Here is a 27,322-nt window from a genome sequence, read left to right as displayed (position 1 = left end):
TCTTTGTGTTAGGTACGTTTTTCTAAGGTCCAACTCTTAAAATAAGTATGTACTAAACAAGTTGGGAGAGTGGCTGAGTAGCCAGGCTTATTTTAGAAGGGAGTTATGTGAGCTGTAAGGCAATACAAAGAAATCAGTCCATACATAGACCCAAGAAAACACGTACTCACTTAAAGTTATATTAAAACATATTTATTTATATATACACAAGTCACAATCAATTCTAATATGCAAAATCTAACAATTGTAGCTAACTAATAACTAACTGGAACCAGAGTCTCGTTCCCACAAAACCTGGCAACGAAGCAACTGGATTAACAAAACTTTAGTTTTGTCAATCAAGGTCTGAGGCAAGACCGGATTTGTTTGAACTATTTAATTTGATCCTTTGAAGACTTTGCTGTATTGGACCAGGCAGAGGTCTAACCCAGAGACTGTGTTCCGTTCTGTGCCTTTCTGTTTATTTTCTAAAGTGGCAGGGCCAGTTAGGAAGTAGGATTTGGACCATTTACTTTAATTCGGATAGGGACACTTAGTTTTAGTTTACTAGGCAGGGAACTTCCCTCATAGAAGTAGGGTTAGTAAGGTGGTTTCCTGTTTAGTTAAATAAAGAATTTTTGAACATGTCATCAAGTCATCCTATGACTTCTGGTACACCACACTGCCCTTTAAGGAATGGGATGAATTCTCTGGATTCACATTGCCAGCAGGAAGCAACATTTGATCACTCTCATATTGGGGGCAGAGCCTTTTCAGTTCAGGGTGCCCAACTTTGGACCTCTCTTCTGACTGCAATGTGTTGGATAAAAGGTCTGTGGTCTAAAACTGGCACCAAACCCTTTCTTTGTTCGTAAATATATAAAATGTATCTTGTGATATTGATTCTTGTACCCCTGGCTCAGTCCACTTTCCTACATGCATTCCCTTTCTCTCGGTTCCCTTCCTTCCCCACTAATACTGGCTGTCGGTCAGGTCCCAACCTACAAGAATGGAAAAGGACTGATGTCTGAGGCAGGGGGCGGAGCCCTGTGTGGGCGGGCCTGGGCATGCATCACAGCCTCAGATTTGAAAAGTGTATTTTGTACTGGGCATAACGCTCTGCACCATCCCCCCCAATCCATGGATGGGTGTTTCACAAATCTGGAGGAAATTGAGCTTAGGAAAACAGGAGTCATTATGTTGTATAATTAGTAGTTATTGTAATTTTATTCCCCATGCCCATCCTGAATTAACTCTTTGCCTTTTGTAATTATTACCAACTCTGTGATACTCACTTTATAAACCCTCAGAAGGATGAAGGGCTGAGTGAGTCGTTCCTTTCAGAATTCGAGTCTGTAACTGCAGGTCACGCACGGATGTCAGAACTTGTGTGGAACCCATATCACAAAACAGATATTACTAATGTCGATGAAATCTAATGCATTGTCTCGGTCACATAACCTAGTAGTTAATAATGCACTCGTACTCATTTTAATCTCCTAATTTACACAATTTTCAGACTTGCATCTGAACTACAGGTATTAAATATTTGTTACACAGACCTAAATTAGTACCACAAATCTTAAGTACTTGCTTAAAATATGTAAAACAATTATTTATGTTATGTTATTTTGCATTTATATAGCGCCTTATATACCATTGGTATGGTCTGAAGGCGCTGGTAGGTTGAACGCCCTTGGGAACCGAAGTTCAGATCAGTAGAGGGATTAGGGAGAGTCAAAGGTGCGTGTGAGCACCAGGTATGTGTGCAGCTTGAGCGTGTAATAGCTGCTTCTTAGGTCAGGAATATGTGTTCGTTCTGGCAGGGTTTATCCAGACCGGATGTGGCTGCGTTAGGCCTGAGGAGTATGCCTGGCTGGGGGTGTGAAACCAGCAGTGTTTACATAGAGTGATGTGGAGTATGTGGCGGTTGTTGGTATGAGAACAGTTATACCGAATGGTGTCATAGTATCTCTGTGTTCTAGTTGAGTGGTGGTGTAAAGGAGAGAGTAAGCATATGGTGGGTTATGAGGTCATTCAAACGTTTTCAGCATTCCAAACTATCCTATGTACTTCACAACATCCGTTCCATGCACCCTATCCATTCTATGCACCCAGTCTGTTCCCTACATTCCGGTCCGCTCCACGCCCTCCTGCATTCCAGTTCGCCCTGCGCGTTCTAGTCCGTCCCACGCGCATGACTCTGGACCACGCAAGCTCTACGTCATCCTCCGTTCTACGCAACTCGTCTGCTCTACGCAGCACGTCCATTTGTTCCGGGCACTCCTTTGCTCCAGATACTACGCACCCGTCCTATCTACGCTACGATATGTAATCCTCAATTAGATATGGGGGTCGGGGGGGGGAATTAAAAGTGAACAATAATCTTCTATAGAGCCATTTGAGAAAATCCACAGGGGAAGGGAGATGTAGGGCTATAACAGATTGGAATGAAGCATCCAGAATGAAACAGGAGCCATTTACTTGCTCATGTTGGTGTTTATTTCGTTAATATTTGGGAGATTGGTTCTCGAAACAATGCTAAATCAATCCTGTGTCACATTTGAATGTCATTTTGGTCTTCCGATTCCTTTGAATCATCCTCTTAAAGTGCAATTTCTCATTTTGCTGATTTGAAAGAAAAGCTCTGCTGCCTTCCCTTACAAATCAAACATCCTCTCTCCTTAGCCTCCTCCCAAACCGGTGCAAGTTCAAACCAGCAAGAAGAGAAAGAGAGTAATCGAGGACAGCCCGGAGAGCCAGCCTTTCAAGCCCCTGCTCAGTGGCTCCATTCCCATGGACCTGTTTGTACAAGCCCTGGAAAAGGTGAGTGGTGTAAATGGCTGCGCCATCTACCAGCACAAAAGGACAACGGGTAACTCGGGGAGAAAGCTTTGCTATTGCACTGAACACTCAATTTAAATATTAGAATGCCATTTTAATTTTAAATTAATAATTGATCAGTAGAAATGTATGCCAGAGAGGCCTTCTTCCTGGTGCCACAGTGAGCCGTTACATGAGTGTAAGAGCAAGAACCTCTGTCTTAGACTGGAAATTGCTCCGTGACCTTGAAAATCCCTTCCTAGGCTTTGATGCTTCCCATAACGATCCATGATATTGGTCCCTGTGCCATGACATTTGCCCGATGCGCCCTGAATGCCCCCTTTAATTGGCACCAAATGTTTTCTTTGCAGAATATTCACCACACACGTTGTTTAGTGCAGGATATGCATCACCAGGAAATTCACCTAAAATATATCATTTCAAAAAAAGATCGGAATATTGGGAAAGGTTATGTCTTTTAGGGATGCAGGTGGGATTATAGGTTAATGAGAGGGCTGGGGGTTCCATGCACATTTTGCTGCTGCTCTGAATTTAAAGAAGGTGAACATTTAAAAATTAAACGCTTGAGAGTGAATGTATGGGGTACCAACACATGGAACCATTAAACAAACCTTTTGAGCAGTTAAATCACTCTCCTGAGTCTTTTGTCATGATCATTAAGACAATCTCTGTCCCAATTTCAAACTGAAATTAGAAGTTTGTTACTCTTATTTTTAATGTTGTTGCCCAGATTGCCCAAAGCTTTTATCAATCCCATCTAGAAAACACATGCTCGTAACTTTTCGTGTCTGGCCCGCCTGTAGGTGATGGCCAACCAACCAAAGTGTTTGACGAATCACACAGCATGAGCCCATCGTATTTCTAATCGATACTCTTTTTGATGGTAACGCTAAAATGCTTAGAAAAAGCTACCACGACAGCATATCTTTTTTTTTTCCTTTTTTCATTCCACCTTAATGAAGTGCAGTGGCGGAGGTCACCGAAGCAGCACTGTGAAAAACAAGCTTGTGTGCCCTGGATTTGGGAATACATTGCTTTAGACTTCAAATTGGCTGAATTTCCAGCTCATTAATACATTGCTTTCATAATCTTATTTCCACAGATTTACGCATTGGGTGAACATCCTGCCACAAATGCCTCCGTTTTATACAATGGCATGAAGGCCGAATAGTTACGTTTGCCCTAGTTCAGTGGTCTGCAACCTGCAGTTCCAAGGATATTTTGAACTACTGCTCCCATGTTCCCTCACAATTGACTGTGCTGTCTAGGGAAGATGTGATGTGTAGTTCAAAACATTTGGAAAACCGAAGGTTGCAGACTATGCCCTATTTTGTGCCGTTGGCCTTTCCCTCTACTCTAAACATCATCCACTCTATTTCCTAGTCAAGTCCCTCGTTTGTGTCCTTCAGAATTTGCACATCACTACAGTTCACTTAATCTTTCGTAATTTGTTTTGTTGATGCCACTTCTCTAAATCTTGCTAAGGCTGCTTTAACTGCAGGATGTCTGTGAACCTGCTCTATTTCTCTCTGTGACTTCGGATCACTATATACTTGCTAGTCTGTTCTTCCACTTCTCTTTCCCTTTCCACGCCACGCCCTTCTTATGGGGTCTTCTTGTTTCCTCCATAAGTCAGTCTTAGCCCATCTCCACACCCAACTGTGCACCTATCTAAGCCTATCTAAGCCTATCTAAGCCTATCTAAGCCACCAGTGTTTAAAAAAAACGCTCACTGCATTCCTTCTCTCTTGCCTGACCTGCTCTTGTGTTTCTTCCTCCCGTCCTGCTTGACTGCTTAAGATCTTTCTACCTGTCTTGTGGTCCAATGCCAATCGGCCCCACCTCCACAACTGCTCCAAACTCCCATTTCTGTATCTGTTTCTCCCTTGCTTTACCATATTGCACATGGTTTGTTTTTTAACATAATTGTCTATTCGACCCATTGACGTTGCCTTCTTTGCCTTTGTACAGAATGGCTTCACCGATGTGAAGATCGAGGAGACGCCAAAGGGACACATTGTCCTTCTACAGGAGGCAGAAACCCTTATCCAGTTTGAGGAAGATTCAACCCACATCATCTGTGACAATGACGAGCCGCTGCGCATGAAGCTGCGGGATCTGGTCCTGAAATATTTGCAAAAGTTCTAGCCTGTGGGAGACCGATATTCATGCTCTTCTGCTATTCGTGATTGGATGTACGACAGCAACAAAGAGGCAGGAGGCATCACAGTTCGAGAGAGTGATGCGGAATATTTAAGTGCCGCAGCGGGCACACCATGGGACATAGGTTATGACTGGTAACCAGCAATTGATGACTAAGGAGTTGGACTAAGGAACCGAATACCTTGCGCACATGAATCCTGTGTGTGGCCTGAAAACCAGGCTTACTGCACAGGGGAAAGCTTCATGGCTTAAGAGGATCTGGTCCATTATACAGGCCTGCTGTGGACTATCTCACTGTTACTGTTTTGTAATGGGTGACAAACTGAGGAGATTACATTGTGGAACTGGCAATGCTTATCAACCCTATGACATTGTAAAACACAGGAAACGCCACAGAGAAACAATATCTATTTTTCCGAACGTTTTCTAAAATAGCAATAAAATGTATGCAGCTTTTATTTTTCTTTTAAATTCACTTTTTCTTCTCAACATGCTGTGATTTCCCCTGGGAAGGCCAAATGACGAACTGGGAGGAAGCTCTTTTTTACTGAGTTTAAGGGCGACAAATATTCTGTACAGGAAAATTAAAGAATTGTTTTTTTATGAAGCGTTGATAGTTTCTTGGCATCCAGTGCAGAGAATGGAGCCAAGAGAGAGAAATTCCTTCTGGCCAAATATACACAAACATGCAAAGTTGGATTGCATGTATCATTTAATTCTAGTTTTCTAGCCTAGGGGCGCTGACTGGCACAATAGAAGAGGTATAATTTCATAGAAGTAACTTTGTGTCTTTCAGCTCACAAGTATATTGATACAGAGAGACGATTTAGTATGTAGATCATTTTTGTTGCATCTTGTTAGGGTGTGCGGCCCGGTTACTCGCCAATTCCCTCCTCTGAGCTTAGCCTCACCCATGCTGTCAATCCCTTCACATCCAAGTGTGAGTCTAATAGGGGACACCCTTCAGGCCCGGATTCTGCAGTAGGCAAGCTTTATTCATTAAAAGTCCAGAAGATCTGACATCTAGCTGAGGTACCTGCAAATGCTCCCAAATTATCTACTGCCATATCCCTCCTACAACACACCTACTCTAGCTCATCCTTCATTGGGACCAGACCTTGGCTCTTTCCATCTTCTAGACAATGACCTGGCAGGACACTCATATAAGTAGACAGGACATCCAACAGTGAAGGTTCATGGTTTGTTCTCCGTCTAACGCAAGGTCCTTCCTCTCAACGGTAGAGCAAGACTAGCCAAATAGATAGACATCTCCAGGGTCAAGCTGCGAGGTATTCATCAATCAGTTCATGCCTATCTGTATTCCGGTGATGGGATCGCCATTCAAAAGAGCAGTGGCAATTGCTTTTCTACCCAGCTTTTACCCCTCCTTTGAGATGTATGAGGCCTGCCCATTGGGCGCTGGCAGGCTTCCATGGGGCAAGCTTCATTCTTTGCATTGGAATCGAATGGAAGGAGCGTCTCGCCCAAACTTGCATGTATGCATGGGATTTATAAAGTGTAAACCCATCTGGAAAACAACGAAGTAATGTACATCAGGGACGTGCGCTCATGTTACAAACAAGGGTTTGGGGTACCAGAAGATCTGGGACGAATGGGAGAGCTGAAGAGTGAGAGCAGGAGCATCAGGGTTGATTGGAGCGATCCGTGATTGGAGAGATGTTCTCTGAAGAGTGGGGCCTTCAGTTCCTTCCAGAAGTGTAGGATGGATGGGCTAGTTTTATCTGTGATGGTAACCTGGCAGGTTAAAGCTTCTGGTATTGTGCTGGCCTCCTGAGATGGTAACATTCATGGCCAGATAGAATGTTGTTTTGATTGTGACTCCTTTGTTGGTGATGTAGGTTGTTCTCAACATTATGCATCCTAGAAGGGTCCTTAAGGTTGGAGGAGATGTGGTCAAATTGTCTTAGTCCTCTGATGAGGCATTCTGGGGCTGCTTCCTGAGGGGGGGGTGTTAAGATGCCATCTGGGGGCAGGGTGTTGCCACCTTTCAGGTGGGAGATGACCAGGGTTCAGATAACTATTGTGATATTTGGGCATGGATGAAAGGCTTGACTCTGAGGAGGAGTGCACCCTGGTACCATGCTGCTTGGGTCATCTTGCTAATGTGTATATTGTTCTGGTGATCACAGTCAATGGTAAAGCCAAGAAATGTTGCAGTGGGTGAGAGTTTAGGCATAAATGAATCATGCTTCATGCCAGTTAGCCTTTTCTGGACTTGGGCATGATTGGTGGCGTTTCCTAGCAGAATTAATTCGGTCTTTATTGGGGTGAGTCTCAGGTCGGTGCTTGACATCCAGGTTTGGATGACTAACAGACAGTGCTTGAACCAATGGATGTCGTTCAACCAGTTGACCTTTAGGTGTATCGTTATCTTGGTGCTGGCAGGGAGTTGCCTTACAGTTTCTATGTAAAGGTTGAAGATGTCTGGAGACATTATGGAACCTGGTGAAAATCTGGTGTTTGCTGGTGGTGCTGTGATCCGTTGGGTCAGCTTTGGACGAGTTGGTCTCTTTTGGAAAGGTAGAAGTAAAACCACTGGGACTGTTGAAAGCCCATGCACGTGGCGAGGATGTTGAGGAGAGCTGTATGGTCAATTTGATCAAAGACGACTGAGAGGTTGAGTAGAACAACTAAGCAGGGTGTTTGTTTATCCAGGATGAGTGGCATAGCCTCGGTAACCTGGATAGTGGCATTCTATGTGCTTCATGGTCAGAAACCGAAATGATAATCCTGTCGGAGATTGTGCTGCATGGTTCTTCCATGCAACTGGATGGAGACAATATTCTCAAACCATTTGCCAAGGAAGGCTTGATGCAATAGTTGGAAAGGTTATCCACGATGGGTGTGGCATTCTTCACGAGGGCGGGAGGGGAGGCTGTATATGTCGTGTTTTCAGTTTAACCTTGGAAGGTGACTTGTATGAGGGATGTGTTGATGACGTTGAGAAGTCTTGTGTGTGCTTTAAAATGGCTGTAGGGAGGATGTGTAACACAAAGGATAGGGTGGGGAACATGATATATGATGTGGCATTTATAACGTGCCTTTACACAAGTGTTTCTAGGCCCGAAAACATCCATGAAACAAACTGGTAAGAGACCATGTTGCTGTTCGAGGGGATTGTGTCCTCCGACGTATTCCACATCTTTGACATTGATTAACACAGCTGTGCTGCTTCGGAAAACTTTTTCGGCGTCCTGCGTCGATGACGTTGATACGCTCCCTCGAGGACCTCCTCCGACAGTCGACGTCACCGGATGTTATATGTAGGACACATGACGCCCGTAGCCTCAGTTACGTTTTTTCCGCGAACGTGTTTGCTTCGAAATCTCAGCGTACCTCAGTTCTCTCTTGTTGAATCGGTTCTTCTATTGTTGTTCGAGAAATATGTCTTCTGTTAGCCTTGAAGTCGGGCTTCAAGAAGTGTTGGGACTGCGGTTCCAAGATGTCTCTTACGGACCCGCACGACGTCTGCCTCTGGTGCCTCGGCGAGAGCAACGCCACTGATTACTGCGATGAATGCCAGTCTTTGACGTCGAAGGCCTTGCGGGAGCAGAAGAAGTTGTCGGTAGGTAGGGTTTCCAAACCCCGTAAGTCAAAATACGCTGGACTTTCGACCGACGATTCAAGGGGCGACTCTCCACATCGGCGTAAGTCCAGGGGGTCTCGTTCCAGGAGTGGGTCCCGCCATTCCTCTGCCTCCTCGAGGCATTCACAGAAGCGCCTTCACCGGTCGCCTTCCCCGTCCTAGTCAGAGGACTCCGCCAGACGGCGGGTGGCTTGTCCCACGAAACACTTGTCGCCAGCCAAATGGGAGGAATTCCGCCGGCAGTTGATGGTGATTTTCGAATCGCAGGGCACCGTTCCGTCCGTGCCTTCGAGTGAAGCTGGCAAGGAAGGGGCTAGGGCCACCGATCGCACGCCTTTGTGCTCGGGCGGTCGGTGCGATCATCGGGAACCGTTGAGGTCCCGATCGGACAAGGATGTTCGCCACCGTACCCGCTCCAGGTTCCGGTCCTCGACGCCGTCGAGAACGTTGCACCCTGTGAGGCCTTGAAAGAAGGCATCGACGCCATTGGCGCCATGTCCGTCGAGGATCCTGCTCGAGGCTCCGACTCCGAGGAAGTCGTCGACGCCATCGGCGCCGAGACCATCGAAGGACACGCTCGGGGCTCCGGCCTCGACGCCGAAGTCGTCGGTGCCTCGGGCGATGTCGATACCACTCCCATCAGCGCCCTCAACGCCTTTTGATGAGAACTTGCTGGAGGTCCCCCGGAGAGCTGTGGAAGCTCCGAGAAAGGCGCTCAGCAAGTCTGTGCGGCCTGTTTTTGACCCATACTCTGTTCCTCCTCCCAGGGTGGACTTGTTCCAACCCTTGGAGTACATTTCTGAGGTAGAGGAAGGGTCTGAGGAAGAGGGGGTGGTGCCTCCTGAGGTTCCTGACGTCCTGTTGTCTGGTCATAGCCAATTGGAAGACCTTCGTCAATCTTTACATGACGCCAGTGGTCTTGATACCTCCCCGGAGGTTGAGTTTGGCAGGCTTCAGCCTGGTACGCTGCTGACTCCTCGTACAAGCGCCTCATGTCGAGGGTGACCGAGTATCTGGAGTGGTCTGCTCCACCTGTGGATTTTCTGCAGGATGACCTGACTGTTATCTTGGACCAGGGTCCACCCACTGACCCGGTGTTGCCATTTCATATGGCGTTACAAAGAAGGGTGGCAGCGGCTTGGACTGCTCAGGAGAGTCTCCCGGCAGTGAATAAGTCGTTGCCGAAAAAATACTGCCCAGCCAGTGGTGACCCCTGCTACTTGTCTACGCACCATACTATGGAGAGTTTGGTGGTGCGGGCGGCTACGGCCCCAGCAAAGCAGGCTGCGTACCCTACAATCCCTCCTGATAAGGATGACAAACGCTTTGATGGTTGGGCGAAGAAGGTATTTTCTTCTGGGGCTATGGCTTTAAAGGCAGCCAACTCAGTTTGTGCCCCTGCAAGATTCACGCACACTCTGTGGAATTGTGTGTCGCTGGCAGCTGAACATATTCCCGAAGGGGAGAAACAGGATTGGTTTTCTTGTTCAGGATGGCAAGAATGCCATGTGTGAAACCGTTCAGTTGGGTTTGGACGTGGCAGACTGTGTCAGCCGGTGCATGGTGGCGAGCGCCACGATGCGCAGGTTTGCGTGGTTGCTGAAGTCAGGGTTTGCTCCTGATGTACAGTCCCGGCTTCTCAACATGCCCTTTGATGGTGTGCATCATTTTGGCAGCAAAGCTGATGATAGCCTTGAAAGGTTGCAGACCTCCAAAGCTGCAGCGAAGTCCTTGAGCACTGCAGTGCGTCAACCTCTGCCTTTTCGGCAATGGAGGGGAGGCTCCTTTCGATACTACTCTTCCTTTGGTAGATCGAGGGGAGCTGCCAGTCAAAGGGGCCACCGTAGGGGTAGCAGAGGTGGAAAGCAAGGTACTCGAGATGCCAAAGCCGCTCGGGCAGTTGCCTCCTTGCCCTCTAGCACTGCCGCAGCCGCTTCTGCTCAGACATGAGGCCATGTCCCATGGTTAACCGGTTGGGGGAAGGCTGGCGCAGCATCTTGTAGAATGGCCATTACTTCAGATGTGTGGGTCCTGGAGATCTTAGCCCACGGCTACTGTCTTCCTTTCTGGCAGAGGCCTCATGAGGCCTCACGACAATCCACCGGGGAAGCTCTCTTTGAAGCGTCCGGATCCGCTCCTAGCGCAGGAAATCCTATCCCTGCTAGAGAAAGGTGCCATAGAACTGGTACCTGTAGCGGAGAGGAACAAGGGATGTATTCCCCATATTTTTTGATCCCGAAAAAAGACGAAGGGTTGAGACCCATCATGGACTTGCGTGGTTTGAACAAGCTCCTCATTAAGAACAAGTTCAAGATGGTTATTCTTTCTCAAGTCCTCCAGGCCTTCAACTTCAGGATTAGTTGGTGTCTCTCGACCTCAAGGATGCTTACTTTCATGTGCCGATTCATCCCAAGTACAGGAATTACCTGAGGTTTGCCGCGGGCGACTCGCATTTTCAGTTTCGGGTCCTGCCGTTCGGATTGACCTCCGACCCGAGGGTCTTCACCAAGCTGATGGTGGCGGTGGCAGCGCATCTCAGGAAAGGGGGGATTCACATCTACCCCTACCTGGACGATTGGTTGATCAGGGCGCGCTCTCCCGAGCAAGTCCTGGATCATCTGTACATCACCTGCCACTCCGTCACAAGCTGGGCTTCTCCCTCAACTTAAAGAGGTCTCATGTGACACCTACTCAGTGGCTCCAGTACATCGGGGCAGTGCTCGACACATCCCTGGGGCAGTGTTCGCCTCCCCAGGTGAGGGCTCACCACATTCTGCAGATGGTGGAGAAATGTCAACGTGCCCAGAGTCTCCCGGCGTTCGAGTTCTTGAGATTGCTCGTCCTCATGGCATCCTACATTTTACTGGTGCCAGAGGCCATGCTGCGGATGAGATCTCTGCAGTGGGCCCTCAAGATGAAGTGGTAGCAGTTCTCCGACAGGATGTCGGACCCCGTTCAGTTCCGTCCTCGGTCGCCCAGGACCTTCTGTGGTGGGCTGTCGAAGGAAATATGTTCAAAGGGGCTCCGTTTTGGCAACCATGGCCGGAGGTGACGATCGTGACGGACGCATCCCTCACGGGTTGGGGAGTTCATGCCAACGAGCTGACAGCCAGCGGTCATTGGTCTCTATCGGAGTCCAGACTCTACATCAATCTGTTAGAGCTGCGGGCTGTCAGGCTAGCCCTGAAGGCTTTTCTGCCGTCTGTGCGGGGGAAGAATGTCCTGATTATGACGGACAATACAGTGGCCATGCACTACCTCAACAAAAAGGGGGGGGGGCAGGGTCACTCCCACTGTGCAGGGAGGTGATGCAGCTCTGGTTCTGGGCCATCCAGCAGGAAATTTCGATCTCGGCAGTTCATCTGGCCGGAGACGAAAACGTGGCGGCGGATGCTCTGAGCAGGCAGAACACGGTCTCTCACGAGTGGGAGCTGGCTCAGGAAGTTCTTTTGGAGATCTTTGCCCTTTGGGAGACCCCACAAGTGGATCTATTCGCCACCAGTGTCAACCGGAAGTGTGAGAGATTCTGCTCACAGGAATTTCCTCCAAGAGGAGCCTTAGGGGACGCGTTCATAGTGGAGTGGTCCTCCCCACAGCTGTACGCGTTCCCCCCAGTCCCCGTCATTCCGCAGGTGTTGCGGAGGTTCGGTTCCCGGATGATCCTCATTGCTCCCGCATTGGCCAGGAGAGCGTGGTACCCGGACCTTCTAGACATGTCTACCTGCCCTCTGCGTCGTCTTCCCTACCGAGACGATCTGCTCTCAGGGAAGAGGGATCGAGTTCTCCATCCAGAGGTCAAGTCTCTCAGCATTCATGCTTGGTATCTGAAAGGCTGAGATATAAGGATTGGCACCTCCCTGAAGACATGATGGAGGTGTTGCTTTCGGCCAGAAGGCCCGCAACGAAATCCCTGTAACGTTGCCGTTGGGGGAAGTTCTGCGACTGGTGCGGGGTACAGAATGTGGATCCTTTCCCATGTTCCATTCCTTTGGTTTTGTCTTTTTTGCTTTCTTTAGTCCACAAGGGCCTGCATGTGGGTACCATTAAGGGTTACCTGGCGGCGCTGTCCATATTTAAGCGCTCGTCTGAGGAATGTTCTTATTTTAAAATCCCTTTGATATCTCAGTTTCTAAAAGGGCTAACTCATGTGTTTCCACCGTTGCCTTTCCAGGTGCCGGGATGGGATTTGAATTTGGTTTTAAAGTTCCTAATGGGAGCTCCGTTTGAGCCCTTATATTTTTGTCCGTTAAGACTGTTGTTCTTTAAAACTGTATTTTTAGTTGCACTTACTTCCGCACGCAGAGTGAGTGAGTTGCAGGCACTTTCTGCTAAACCACCCTTCACTGTGTTCCATAAGGACAGGGTTGTCCTTGGGGTACGGCCTTCCTTTCTTCCGAAGGTTGTGTCGGAATTCCATCTGATCCAGAAGGTAATTCTTCTGGCATTCTATCCTCTTCCACATCCTGTTAAGGAAGAGGAGAGGCTTCATAGGTTGGACCCTAGGAGAGCTTTGAGTTTCTCTCTCTCCCGGATGTCCCGGGTCAGAGTGGACGATCAGCTCTTTATTGGTTACGCTGGAAGGCGTTTAGGTCAGGCTGTTTCCAAGCAGACCTTGTCTAGATGGATCATTTTGACAATATCTGAGTGTTATTGGTTGGTGGGAAAGGACCCTCCAGTAGGCTTACAGGCTCATTCTACTAGGGGTATGGCTGCCTCAATTGCACTACAGAGGGGTGTTCCGATTCGCAATATTTGCGAAGCAGCCACATGGGCCTCTGTCCATACTTTTGTGAAGCGTTATTCCCTGGACTCTATCCGTGGGCAAGATTTGGCCTTTGGTAAGGCAATCCTCTATTCTGCAATTTGATTGGGCATTTAAAAGAATTCTAAATTATTTTCCCACCTCCTTACGTTGGTACTGTTTTGGGAGTCTGTCAAAGATGTGGAATACGTCGGAGGATACAATCACCTCGAAGAACAAGTTACTTTCTTACCTGGTAACGTTCTTTCGATTCCACATCGTACCCTCCCTACCTGCCCTTCTACAGAATTTCTTATGCGATTGCAGCTTCCATTTCCGCAAGGCTTTCTGTAGTAATACTGGCAGGAGATGGGTGCCACACGTTCTGGGGGTAAAAACTACAACTGAGGCTACGGGCGTCGTGCGTCCTACATATAACATCCGGTGATGTCGACCGTCGGAGGAGGTCCTTGAGCGAGTGTATCGACGTCATCGACGCAGGTCGCCTATGCCGAAAAGGTTTTCCGAAGCAGCACAGCTGTGGTAATCCATGTCAAAGATGTGGAATATGTCAGAGGAACATCCCATCAAAATAACGTTACCAGGAAAGAAAGTAACTTGTTCTTCTATTCCTTCGAGACCATCTTTGTAATGTGCTGGTATGTTTTCTGCTGGCTAAAACTGGCTTGCAGTCTGCCCCTATGTTAGGAGATGCTGTAACTGTGGTTCGAAGGTTGCTGTTCAACAGGTGGTAGGGGCCGGAAACTCTGTGTTGTATATTACAGAGCCCATGCTCTTTATAGACTCTGTTCAAACAGATGCATAAAGCTGGCGTCAGTGTGGTTCATTCATGGAACCCATGATGCATGCATACAAGTGTGTACAATGCAACATTGCTTGTTTTTATCTATGCTAAAGGTTACTATTCATCGCTGAATAATATTCTATCACCCACAAGACTCTTGGCTGGATTGTCAAATGGGGCCATAACTAGTCATAATGCCCTTAGCTGTGCTTTAGAGTGTCATGGTAGTCCCAAACAACTCTGAGACAGACTGGCAGCATAATTGGTTCATATAAGACAATATAATGTGAGAAACCAGAAGGTGTCTCACCCACTAGTCCCCGGGGATCTGTCATCCAGGTGGCCAGGATACGGCCATCACTTTTGGATCAAGTTCCTGCAGGTGGACGAGTGCAGGAGGATCAACTGGGTTCAGGGGTCTTCGGGGAGTGGGAGTGGGACACCGGATGGTGTGATTTGCTATCCCCTTCCCTTTAACACCTTTACCCCATTCTACCAGGTAGAATATTTAGGAATTCAACCCCCTCCCCCCTTGTACAACACAAACACTTTCTCCCGGAGAGCCCGCTATGAGAGAAAATGGACTAACACCCGAACCGTGTACCTGACGTGTCCCACTCCAATGGTCAGGCAAGGTCAGGCAATTACTGATCATCGCACACACCTGACTTCCATTAAGCTTCCCCACACAGATAAAAGGCGGAGCACAAGAGCACACTCTGAGCGAGGCAAAGCACACAAGGAAACAGCAGTTCCGAGATGGCAGTTTAACGAAAGAAGAAAGATGACAAAACAGAAGGGGATCGGAAGGAGGGAAATTCCCTTGACCTTTTCGACAAGGAACCGTAACTTTCATGAGCCCTCAGGATTAGAAAGCATAAGACCAGGAAACCAGGCTGAGGAGTCCTGCATTGTGTGTCTGAGATACCCGGGACCCTCCCGCATCAATCAAGGCAGAGAAAATCACCAGCCACCGTGCTACCATCCTTGGTTACAACAACAAAGTAGAGTCAGTGAAATCAGCACAGCCGGCGAGTTGGGGAGACCGATACAAGACCGATCTGTGTTGAAGCCAAGGTTACAAGCAGCAACATTGTATCGCGAGCGCTGGAACAAACATTGTTAAAATGCGTGTGATAAAAGACGCAAGTAAAGTTGAATTGCTGTTGAATGATTGAAGTTTTAAAGCAAGATGCAATACCTTTGACAGAGTGGTCCTGCACTGCATGGGTGATCAATCGAAGATCTCTGTAGGGTATTCAGCTGAGAAGTGGCAAAAGTGAAAGTGAGGAAGTTATATCGAGAAGAGAACAAGTAATTATGAAATGAAGTGATCCTGCAACGGGTTGAGCAAAATTCCACGCACATTTGAAGGTCTTCGATTTTTGGAGTAAAGAAAGTTTGAGTAAAGCAGATAAAGTTGGTTCGAGCCCGGCAGAGGGAGATCAATTGAAAGCTTTGTGTTAAATTGGGTCCGAGCCTGGCAGAGGGGTACACAGGGTGAACAGAAAATCACCAGAGAATTTGTACATGTGAAATCCTAAGAAGAAAGGAACTTTGATGTTTGTCATGTTACATCAGGCCATCTGAAATAAGAGACTTTGAATGGCAAAGAGACTTTGGCACAAAAGGCCATGATGTAGAAGTTTTGAATTGCATCCTCGTGCTAGAGTAGCCAGAGACTGTGCTAAGCATGAGTGTGCCGCCTTGTCCCGTGCTGAAAACTTGGGCAAGGGAAGTCAACGGCTTGAATATCCTGACATATCATTTCTTGAACACTTTTCTTTTGCATAACATTGTTTCCCACACTATTTGTATTTAGAGGTAAGGATTGGCAATAGGTTTATTTGTATACGCACTTTTATTTTGACAGACAGACTCGACTAGGACTCCGTTATTATTATTTGATGGTCATAGCTTGCTCCCATCTTTAGATTTAGGATTAGATAGCCGTTTTTCAAACCAAATTGAAGTTCAATAAACTCCCTTGAACTGTGATCACTTGTCTGTCTTTCTGTTTGATATCATGCCTTCCTTACAATAGTTACTACAATGCCAGTTTCCCTTTTCCGCAAACTAATGCTACATCTGGTATACCATGGGATCAGGGTATGCTCTGTGCAGCATAAAAGGAAATTGGAGGATTGCTTTAACAGTGCCTGACTCAATTCCCTCACATGCTAGGACTCTATGTTGCTTCAGGCAGGCTTCCTCCCCAACATCCTGAGAGTTGCAGGATCCATACGTTGTGCCTCTTGCACTGGTATATTTTTCAGAATCTGCCCCTACTGACATTACTTGAGGTGTTTGTGCCATGAATATTTTTGGCCTCTCTTCTTTGTGCTCCTACTGTGTGGGAAGTTATTTGGTTCCCTCCCTCTGAAAGTAACAGGACTTTGTGAGTTGAAAACATCCTTTTTTTCTTCTTTATATTCTCTCATAGAAATGCATATCCATATTTTGCCGGTTCCCAGAGGGAATCCTTAAATTATAGGGCAGCACTCTTTCACTACCATAAAACAGTAGATGAGCTGGTGGCTGTTTCCCAGATAGTGGCTGGATTTTTCAATGTGATGAAGTGTCTGCTTCAAGTCCCAGAAATGTAATGTAATGTAACAAAATTGAGAAAGCGCTAAACTATGTCTTGAAGGCTTCTAGCTGCTAGAAACAGTTGGTAAGATAGAACCACAATAACAGAAGGAAAGGGATGAGAATCAACTAAAAAAGAAATCTGGAGACTGTCAAACTTTTCTGAGAGGCAGATCGAACAGACCTGGACGGGACGTTGGGAGTCAATTTAGCCTGCAGATACACTGCGCCAGAGTGATGAAAAGCATGGTGGGCAATGCAAGGAATCTTAAACTTAATACGACAGCCCGCCAGAAGCCAATGAAGTTCCTGAAGGAGCCCCTGCAAATGGGACAAATGTTTAGCTCTCGGTGCCAGCCGGGCTGCAGCAATTTGAAGAAGCTGCAGTCATTGACTTGGACTAAATGGATACCATTACAGTTATCTGGGGACCCCAAGATCGATGCAGCTACTGCTTTAGCTTGAGAAACAGGAGGCAAAAAAGGCAAAGTCTTTTTCAAAATGTTCAGCTTCTAAAAGCCAGAGTTACAAACTGATGCAATTTTAAGCCCCCCGAGAGCCAGAGGGAAGAGTTTTAACACCAAGACTTTTCACTGACGTAGGCCTAGGACATGGGCCCAAAGAGTCTGGCCAAAAGATTTTAGCCATCCATTCCCCTACTGCCGCCAGGCAGCTTCTCAGCTGAGAAGGACGGCCACTTTCAGGAGAGTCCAACTGAAAAAGCAGCGGAGTATCATCAGCATAGGTATAGAACCGTACCTTGTGCTCATGGATGAAGTCTGTGAGAGGACGTAACTAAAGATTGAAAAGAAGCCGGGACAGAAAAGACCCCTGATGAGCACCACACAAAAGAACCAGTGGGGAAGATTGGAAAGGAAATAAAGAGACAGTTTGAGAGCACTCCGAAAGAAACGATGTAAACCAGGCGAAAGGGGGGCCAGAGATTCTCACCCTCTCCAGGCATTGAAGCAGGATGTTATGATCAATAGTATGGAAAGCCGCAGAGAGGTCAAGGAGAATTAAAAACCAACCAATCTGTGGTCGTGTCGCAGGACAGGTTCGTCCAAAACAGAAATAATCACTGACACTGTGCCCCTGGTGGATGGAAGCCTAATTGACACGGATGTAAAAGCCTGTGATTCCAGGTAGCGCGAAGGTTGAGGGGTAATAATAACTTCCATGAGCTTCATGATACAGGGTAAAAGGGAGATAGGCCGATAATTAGCTGCAAGAGCAGCATCGAGCTGTGGCTTTTGCGACAATGGGGAGACGAGGCTGGGTTTCAAAGCCGCAGCAATAAACCCTGGGGCGAGCGAAGCCTGAAGCGCGGCTGTGAACAGCAGAATGACCTCGAATGGCAATGACTGGATAACCCAAAGTGGATTAAGCCGGGGAAGCCGACTTCAACTTCCAGAGGGCCACCGTGACAATATCTTCTGTGACTGGCTCAAACTGAACCATCCTGGGGGCATTTATTCTCATCCGAGGTTACTACCAGGAGCCTCTCCTTAGAGCCACCCATCCCACTGCCAGCAATTGATTTCCAATGTTCCGAATCCTTTCATAAAACAGCTAATTTGATCACTTTGTACTTGTGCACGCAGTGGGTCAATATGAGGTATAACAGTAAAAAGCTCCTTAGCAACTTTAAAAAGCTCACATGCTGAACAGGAAGTTAGAATCCGGTGTGCAAAGTGCTGAGATTTGGCTATCTTAATAGCTTCTTGATAACTGGCAACTGACTGTTTATAGATACGTTTAGAAGGCACATTGGCCCTCATTACGACCCTTGCGGAAATCGGAAAACGATGGCGGAAATGCAATACCGCCATCGAATAGCGCTCGGTGCGACTATGACCCGTCACCGCAAAGTACGAAGCCATTAGCGACACCGTAGTGAACGCCAACGCTAACTGCACCAAGCACGCGCGCGCGCGCCATGCGAAACCGCAAACACCACCATGGCGCAACGGTACGCCAATTCCGACCCTAGCGGACATGTACCTAACGCCATCAGGCATGGCGTAATGTACCATTCCGCCATGGTGAGAAGTACGGCATCGCGAATCAACCGTAAACGGCCCCACTGAGTGCCTGTACACCGCTCCCTGCCCACAAAGTACAACTCCCCGTAGGTGCAATGAAGCCACAATGCAACCATTGAAATGTACAAGTCACCCATGCATGGCAACGAACAAAAGAAACACAAGAGGGGCCAATGGGAGCTGCAGGGCACAGATGGCACGAATACAGAAGCCATCCCAATGGACATGACCACAGTCCCCCACCAAGAAACGCACGCAAACACAGGCACCTGTGACCAGCCATATTCCGAGAATCACATCATTCCACCAGTCCACCTGGCTGACCGGCATCTGTTACACAAAACCCAATCCCCCGCCCCTGAGCATGACAACATTCAAACTGTCATATTGGCAGCCCCCATCCCTGACCTCACGGGCTTAGTAGGCAAACGCGCCCAGTACAGTACCACGCAACTAAACTCCGAAGCTGGAACCCAATGCAGATCTCCTCACAATACATCGCCCCCCAAATAGGCATATGCCACATCACTTGCAAAGAAAAACGCTACACGGGCCAAATCAGAATAGAAATTTAATGCACATCAAAGTCACCAAGCCCATACAGCCATCAGGCCATGAACTCCTAAACACCAATCACCATTGTGGGCTGCATCCGCAAGAAATGACCAGCCACTACTTGTGTGTCGTCCTGTTCCCTCATGGTACACAGAGCCACATTCACGTACGAAAAGGCAACATGGAAGCGCACAGAACCGCAGGGCCGTCCCAATGGGGAGGCACTAGTCCAGCTGAAAGGCCGAAATGTTGCTCCGAGCCACCAGTACTGCGTAAGGGCATGTGGGCCATTGGCGATCGTCCCATAAGATCGTAATGCTGCTCCACTGATTAACACGAAGCAGCAGGTGTCGGGAGTAAAACCCATCTGCAGGAGTGGCATACAGATGGCAGTGGCAAAAGGGGAGGAGATACCTGTCAACCAAAAGAAAAGAAAAAGAACAGAATGGCCATCAGAACTACATTCCAACAACTCACTTCAATGATCACACGAAATCCACAGCCATATGCATGCTAGCCCACTCCAAAGGATCATCACCACCCCAAAACCACTTGCGACTCCTAACCATCTATATCGAGGTGCAAACACCATCACAAACGAGTGTACCTGTGCATGCGTCTGTCAAAACAGAATCCATCAGATGGGAATGTTAATGTGCATGGACACAAGTGTCTGAGGGCGTGTCGAGACAGGGAGGGCTCAACAAGGCCAGATAGACGATGGTCCCACCATGGCAGCCCTGCATCACATAGCGTAGGGGAGGCGGATAGATCCCAAGAAGCCCTGTACATGGCAAACTCTGTATCAAATCACCTGCCCATGCATCCATTCATCATTCCCTCATCCCGGAATCAAAACGCCTGAATAATTACTCACATAACATTAGAAACATCCATTGAGTCTGTGCGTTATGCAGCCTGCAAAATCCACAGTGCCCCAGCCCGTAATTCCAGTGTTGTGAAGTAACATGTATGTGGGAACGGCCGGCCTCATCGCCCACGTAGCAATTGCGCATCCCAAACTATTCATATCAATCATTGCTTCCTCGCCATGGGCCCTGTCTCAAGGACATTGAACAACAGAACGTTATATTTGCAGTCAGACCTGTGGGCATCTCCTCGCCGCTAGCTGGAAACCGAAAGCGCCGCCCTTGGAATTCCACATTTGCAACATCACGCCGAAAAGGCATCTGTGGCCGTTTGAAATCACTAATTATTCCATCGAGTGTGGCTGTGTGTGAAAATGGCAACTGCCTTCACCCACAAATGGGACGCCCCGCCCGTCATTGCAACTCGGTACAGTGATGCATGAGGGCCCACCGTTACTCGAGTACTACGTTCCACTGACCCTTCACAAGTCTGTTCGCGACTGCACAGATAGTATGTGCAACAATGGGACCACAGCAGAATGAACATGTCAACCAATGTTACACGGCCATCGGGTACAAATACATGATTGCAATAGCAAGATGCCATTCCCAGATTTGCAGCGTTGTGCGCGGGACGTGCTCGGCCAAAGGGGAGAGCAGCTTGCACAGGTGGAATTAATCACCACAGGTGGAGGCCATACAGCCTGAAAACACATAAATTGCACAGCCAGTCTCCTCCCACAACCACACCGAAATGCTACCGGCAGGACTCGCGATGTTGGCCCTGGGGGACCTGATAGCACTGCAACTACTCCAACTCCAAGAAGAAGACGAACACCAAGTGCTACCGGCCGCACGAAGGAGACGCAGGAGGAGGAGGAGGCCAAGGCAGGGCCAGCAAGGGCCGCCAGCACAGCCACTACCACCACGCAGGCAGCCCGCAATCCCACGCCTCCGAGCACATCCGTTCAACCTCACTGATGAGCAGATCCACACCCTCTACCGTCTGGACCGGGACACCATAGCCGCCATTGTGGACATGACACAGGCTGACCTTGTCAGCATGATAGATAGCCCAACCGCCATCCCACCCCTACTGAAGGTGGTGTCTGTACTCCACTTCCTGGCCACAGGCACCTACCAGCACACAGTCGGACAGTTGCATGGCATTTCTCAGCCACTGTTCTCACGGACACTATTGCAAGTGCTCGATGCCCTCCTGCAGCACGCAGACGACTACATCTCTCTACCACGCTCGGAGCAGGAAATTACCAACACAAAAGTGGGATTCCATGCACTTGCCGGCATACCGGGTTGCATTGGTGCCATCGACTGCACCCATGTGGAATTGGTCGTCCCACATGCCATGGAGGCCCAGTACCGCAACAGAAAACAATTTCATTCCCTGAATGTACAAATGGTGTGTGACTCCAACAGGATCATTACACATTGTTGTGCCCGATTCCCTGGATCAACCCATGATTCTATGGTCTTGAGGAACTCTACAATACCACGCTACATGGAGCGACACGCAGGGAACAGATCCTGGCTACTCGGTGAGTCTCATTACATGCATGATTATGTGGGGAATGTGATTTGGCAATGACCTGGCAGGAAGGGGGGGGGTGTGCGTACGTAGCAATGGCATTCCACATCATACGTTTCTCGTCCACATACAGGTGATGCTGGATATCCACTGAAGAGATGGCTCCTCACACCAGTCCGGAACCCACGGGACCAGCATGAGGAGGACTACAACCATGCCCACTCACGTACCCGTGTAGTCATTGAACAGGCATTCGGCCTACTGAAGACTCGTTTCCGCTGCCTCAGCAGGTCTGGCGGGGCACTCCTGTACCGCCATGAGAAGGTTGCAAAGATGGTCATGGCATGTGTCATGCTCCACAACATGTGCGTACGTAGAAATGTGCCCATGCCCCCTGACGCAGAACTGCAAGCACATGATGATGGTCATGATGAGGGTGGGGATGTGGCAGCACCTCATGGAGTCTGCGAGGCACCGGAGGCCCGTGACATTCGTCAGCATCTCATTGATGTATGCTTCTAGCACTCACGCCTGGTGGCTGATACATGGACACGGGACTCGTGGCACTGTGCGTGTCTGGGACATGCACAATATGGACTGTACGCCTATGATGGCCTAGTACACAGAAATCAATGTCCACACATCTCATTGGTTGATCGTGCACTTTTTATGGCATATGTGATGTCATGTTGAACACCCTATCGACCCGCCACCCAAGTGAGCCCAACACACCCCCTCCACCCTCCTACCTCCCCCACGAACCCCAGTGTCCAAAGATGCTCATTGTCAGTGGGCTGTCGCTATTGCAAGCCCCCTCTGCGGGTATCAGGGGCACCCCTGCCTGTGGAGCGCAGGTTCCTTCCAGATCTACGTTGGGGGCTGCCCTGGACGGAACTTGCAACGGATGATGTGTCTGCCTGCTCACGTCCATGCATGTCCCTAAGGGTTTGCGAGAGCTCAGTGAGCACACGGCGCACTGCGGCAAGTTCGGCACATACGTCTTTGGACGTCGCATGCAGTTCCCCCCTCAGGCTCTCGGTGCTTCTCTCCATTTGGACTCTCAGGCTCTCGGTGCTACTCTCCATTTGTGCCCTTAGTGTCTCTGTGCCTCTCTCCATTTGTGCCCTAAGTGTCTCAGTTGATGTTTCTATGTCTGCCTTAGTGCCCCCACATTCATCGGCATGGTCCTTGAGGAGCGTGGCCATTTGCTGCTGTTGCACGATTAACTGGTCGAGGGACTGTTGCCTCTGCTGGGCCATGCCCATTTGTGGGGGTGTCACAGAGGGGCTGTTGTCCTCATGTTGCCTTGCCACAGGGCTTGTGGGGGATGGCCAGTCGTTGTCTTGTGGGTGCCCCTGCGTGGTATCCTCATGTTGTACGGGATGGGACAGACAGGGGGATTGGGACAGGTCATGGATGGATCTGACTTCGACATCCCCGTTTTCTGTGTCGGAGCATGCTGCCATCAATGGGGTGTCACCTATGGTGCTGCTGCCACCAGAGGCAGTGCCTTCTGTGGCATCCATTGGGGGGACCTGTGGTGGTGGTGTTGTGGGCATGCTGGCTGCTGGGATGCCTGTTGATGTTCCCTCCTCTGTGCTGCCACCTGATTTGTGCTGCTGCCGTGTCTTGATGCGTGCAGCTGAGGTGGAGGGTCTCTGGCCGTTGGTCTTGGCCCTCTTTGCAGGTGTGCTGGTAGGGATGTCCTGTAGCTCGTCGTTTGGATCGGACCCTGTGGTGGAGTAAAGGAGGGCGAGGGTTAATGATGGGTCTGTGGGAATTGGAATGGCATTGTATCACATGCTCTGGGGTGGTACCTGAGGGTGATATGGGTCGGGTCCTTGGAGGTGCTTTGATTTGTGTGTGGAGTGAGGGTGCAGTTGTTTGGCAGCCTGCAGTTAGGGTGTGCCTGCTGCACGTGTAGTGCGTGTATTAGGGGTTTTTAATTATTTATGTATTTATTGTGGGTTTTAACGTGCGCTATCAGGCCGATGTGTGTGGCCGTTCTCCTGGACATGTGTTTCTGTTGCACTATGTGGACGCATGGTACTTCACATGGATGGACTGTGTGGATTTGGCATTGTTTTATCTGGTACACCTACCTGAATCTTCGGATGTCTGCACTCCTTTCTCCATCCCTCCGACTCCCTCTATGCTCTCCATTCCGATGGTGGAGGCACAGATTTCTTCCCAGGGGGTCAACTTGATGGGTGATTCAGGACCTCCCCCGGTGGCTGTGGCAATGTTGCGGTTGGCAGAGAGTATGCTGCGGACGCGTATCCGCAGGTCGTCCCATCGCTTGCGGCATTGCTGTGGGGTGCGGGGTGCGGTCCCCACCGCACTTACCCGCTGTGCCACCAGAGCCCATATGGTCTTCTTGTTTGCAAGTGCCGTTCTGGTCATTTGCGTGGAGAAGACGACGGCAGCATTCTCCTGGAGGGTCTCTGTTAGCACGGTGAGTTCCTCGCGGGAGAAGTGGACCTGCCGCTTGCGGTCGCACGCTTTCTTCGCTACTTTTCCCATTTGTCTTGGTTTCGCTAGGGTGGGTGACGGGTTGGGGTGTGTTTCAGGGTAGTGATTTTAGTGGTTGTGTGGTTTTAGTGGTTTTATAGGTGTACGCCGGGATGTTTCCCGTTCCGGGCCCATGTTTTTACTTCCGTTTCCGTATATTTCCGGTCACCGTACTTTCCGGTAGGCGCACACTGCGGTGACCGCTAAGAGGGGTGGCGGTATTGCACCTAGGGCGCCGTACGGCGGCGGTGTGGGCCGTTTTGGGGTCATTTCCGCCATCGCGGACTTTGCACTTCCGCCGTGGCGTGGTGCTCGTGCCCGATGGGTCGGAATGGGCCGCACTTTGCTCCTTCGTGCAATGGCGGAAACGCTATTTACGCTGTGGCGCTCCGGTCAGTCGCTTTCCGCAAGGGTCGTAATGAGGGCCATTGTATTTAAGGCGCCATTTCCACTCAAATTGGCGACAGACTTAACTTATAGGCTCAGAGTTAAACTAAGGTGCTGAAGGTTTAGCTCGAGTTTTACTAACCCTAGCAGGTCCATCACCATATGCAGGATCCGCCATGGCCTTCAAAAGAGAATTGCAAGCTTGTCATTGGAAGTGAAATGATTCGTACTCATCACCAGATGTCTAGCAACATTGGCCAGGGAAACTTTACCACAATGCCTGCGCTGTAAACAAATATTTGACGAGCAACAAGCAGAAGCAGAAAAAGAGATTGTAAAAGGGAGAATAAAATGGTCTGACCGGAGAACTGGCAGTGTATTAAATACTGCCATCAAATTCTTCTCAGAGAAAATTAAATCAAGCAAATTTATTTATGCATCAGGAGATAATTACATAGCTCAGGACCCATGTCATCCAATGTTCTAATCAGCTTTTATTGCGTGCATGTCACTAGAGTTATTAGGCTTAACATTAAAGTCTCCCATAATAATCAAATTAGGATAGGACACAGAACCAAGTCCACAATGAGTTGTGCAAAATTATAAGCAAAATCAACAAAAGATAGGGAAGGGGGCCGATAGGCCAACAAAATATAACTAGAGGTTTTAGGTGGCCTTTGAAGCCGAGTTAGCTGAAGTTCACAGGGACGATTATGACTCAAAACCAGTGAGGTACAATTTAAAGATGCTGACTAGATGTTAGTCAACCACCACACCCGGAGGGGTTGTATCTGAATGAAGAATGTTGTACTTCGAAGGAAACATCTGCACAATATCTTTGTCAGATTGAGATGTAAACTAAGTCTCGGTCAGGCACAGAAGATCAGGAGAAAAATCCTCTAATAGTGAAAATATATCATGCCTGTGGGCAACTGCTGACCTGGCATTCATTAGTAGGCCCATAAGGGCAGATGTCAGAGGATTTCCTACATTCCCTGCCTGAGGCTCACTAAACATGTTTATTTCCCCCCCCCAAAGGCCGCAGATCTCTCTACTGAGCCCACTACCGAAGGTGGAAATCGCTCGAAACCTTCTGGAAGATTGACCTCACCAGAAGCCAGAGTCAACAGATCCGCCTGAGCATAATACACACTTGCATTCATACTTACTTCAGGCAGCTGCGGGGGACTATAGTCTGTCCCTTGTAGACCCACCAAGGCCCATCTGCGGCCAGGACGGGGACAGACAGGCTTGACTTTAGCGTGCAGCAAGCGTGCCCGCTGCACCTGTCCGCTGTGCGGGTGGGCACTCCGGCCCATATATGCTGTTTCGGGAGTTGACATGCTGCAAGGCGTGGGGTAATGAAAATTAAAGGAAGACTATTCTGCTTTCTAAAGTATCCTGACCCAAAATGAAGGACACTTTCCCTCTAACAAATCAAAACCCCAAGCAAGAAACAGTTTTCGAATGTGTGCCAAGTAGATCACATCACCATAAATCAATTTGCACAATATAAAATAATAAAAGATGCTTTTTTTAAAAGGCCGGCAAAGAGGCTAAAGTAGCACAGTCTCACTGCTGTAGCTGCCAATATTAATGGACTAATCTGCTGAAGGCAGACCATGGTCTTCCTATTTAATAAAGGCACAATTTTAATATAACGAAAGGGTCTTACGATTAGACCTACAACCGCTCCCCCGGGGGTATAGAGTATAACACTAAGTGACATGCCTACATGTTCAGTTGGATTGAATTTTTACAAAGATTCCGTGCAACTGTTCAATGTTGCTAACACTGGCTTCCTTAATGGGGAATGTCAGTCATTCTTCCTCTTGCTAACCTAGGAAAAAAGGGACATCCTAATTAGTGGTATTCTACTAGTGTTTTACGCTTACCTGTTCAAAAAACGATTTAACTCTTACCTTACAACTGGTGACAGTTCCCCCACTTAGGGTAAAGAGGTTGTCAAAAGTGGTACGGATAGTTAGTGTCCGTGTCTCGGGATCACCCAATCTAATGGACATGGAGGCATAAGATATGGAACAATGAGCCCCTAATGCCCACAATTTGAAATTGGTCTAAGCTTTTTGAATTCATCATTGCAAATTTCCTTGGAGGTTTTCAGTTGCGGCACGCCATGGGTGTAATCCTGTTGTATACTTCAAAGTCAGTAGAAATCACTAACTCAGAGAGGACCAGAGAGGAACAGAGACATGGAGGGAAAACAAAACAACATGAATGTCATACAGATAAGTACTACAGATAATACATGGGATGAATTGACATGTACTTTTCGGTGTTAGGCCAGAATGATTATTACAGGGTGTCTATCTGGTGACATTATGCTGCTCCACATTCTCGTTGAGGCCCTTAATGTGACTGTGTGTCATGAAAGTCAGCTTTTGTTTAAAGTTAAGTAATTTTCTATTAACCTCCTTCTTGTGATACACCTTTGATTTTTTTAAGGATGACCCACTCAAAGTCAGTAAAGGTGTGTCCTTTATAAATAATGTGTTTTACTAATGGGGCTTGTTCAATCATGTTCTTGATACAACTCCTGTGCTCAATCATTCTGGTTTTGCACTTCGTTTGTTTTCCCGATATACATCTAAGGACAAGAGCACATAATCATGTATATCACATTGTCAGCATTACAATTAGTGTGATCGTTCATCAGCCAT

General features: G+C 48.2%; 1 protein-coding gene across 2 annotated transcripts in view; it reads left to right on the top strand.

Annotated features, from left to right (window-relative positions):
* The window catches only part of INTS9 (integrator complex subunit 9), a 1,072,683-nt gene extending 1,067,239 nt beyond the window's left edge, over positions 1–5,444 (top strand). Inside the window, exons 16-17 of one of the 2 annotated variants that reach the window (XM_069605700.1) lie at positions 2,668–2,805; positions 4,795–5,444. In XM_069605700.1, the coding sequence (XP_069461801.1) occupies positions 2,668–2,805; positions 4,795–4,971 (315 nt within the window). In that variant the 3' untranslated portion in view covers positions 4,972–5,444. The remainder of the gene's footprint in view (positions 1–2,667; positions 2,806–4,794) is intronic. The other variant, XM_069605699.1, reaches the window with a different exon arrangement.
* Positions 5,445–27,322: the final 21,878 nt, after the last annotated feature.

This window comes from Ambystoma mexicanum, chromosome 4p, assembly GCF_040938575.1.
Source record: "Ambystoma mexicanum isolate Mex_15411 chromosome 4p, UKY_AmexF1_1, whole genome shotgun sequence".
NCBI classification, from domain to species: Eukaryota; Metazoa; Chordata; class Amphibia; order Caudata; family Ambystomatidae; genus Ambystoma; species Ambystoma mexicanum.
The sequence above is the reverse complement of the archived record's forward strand: the minus strand, read 5'-3'. Positions and strand labels throughout refer to the sequence as shown.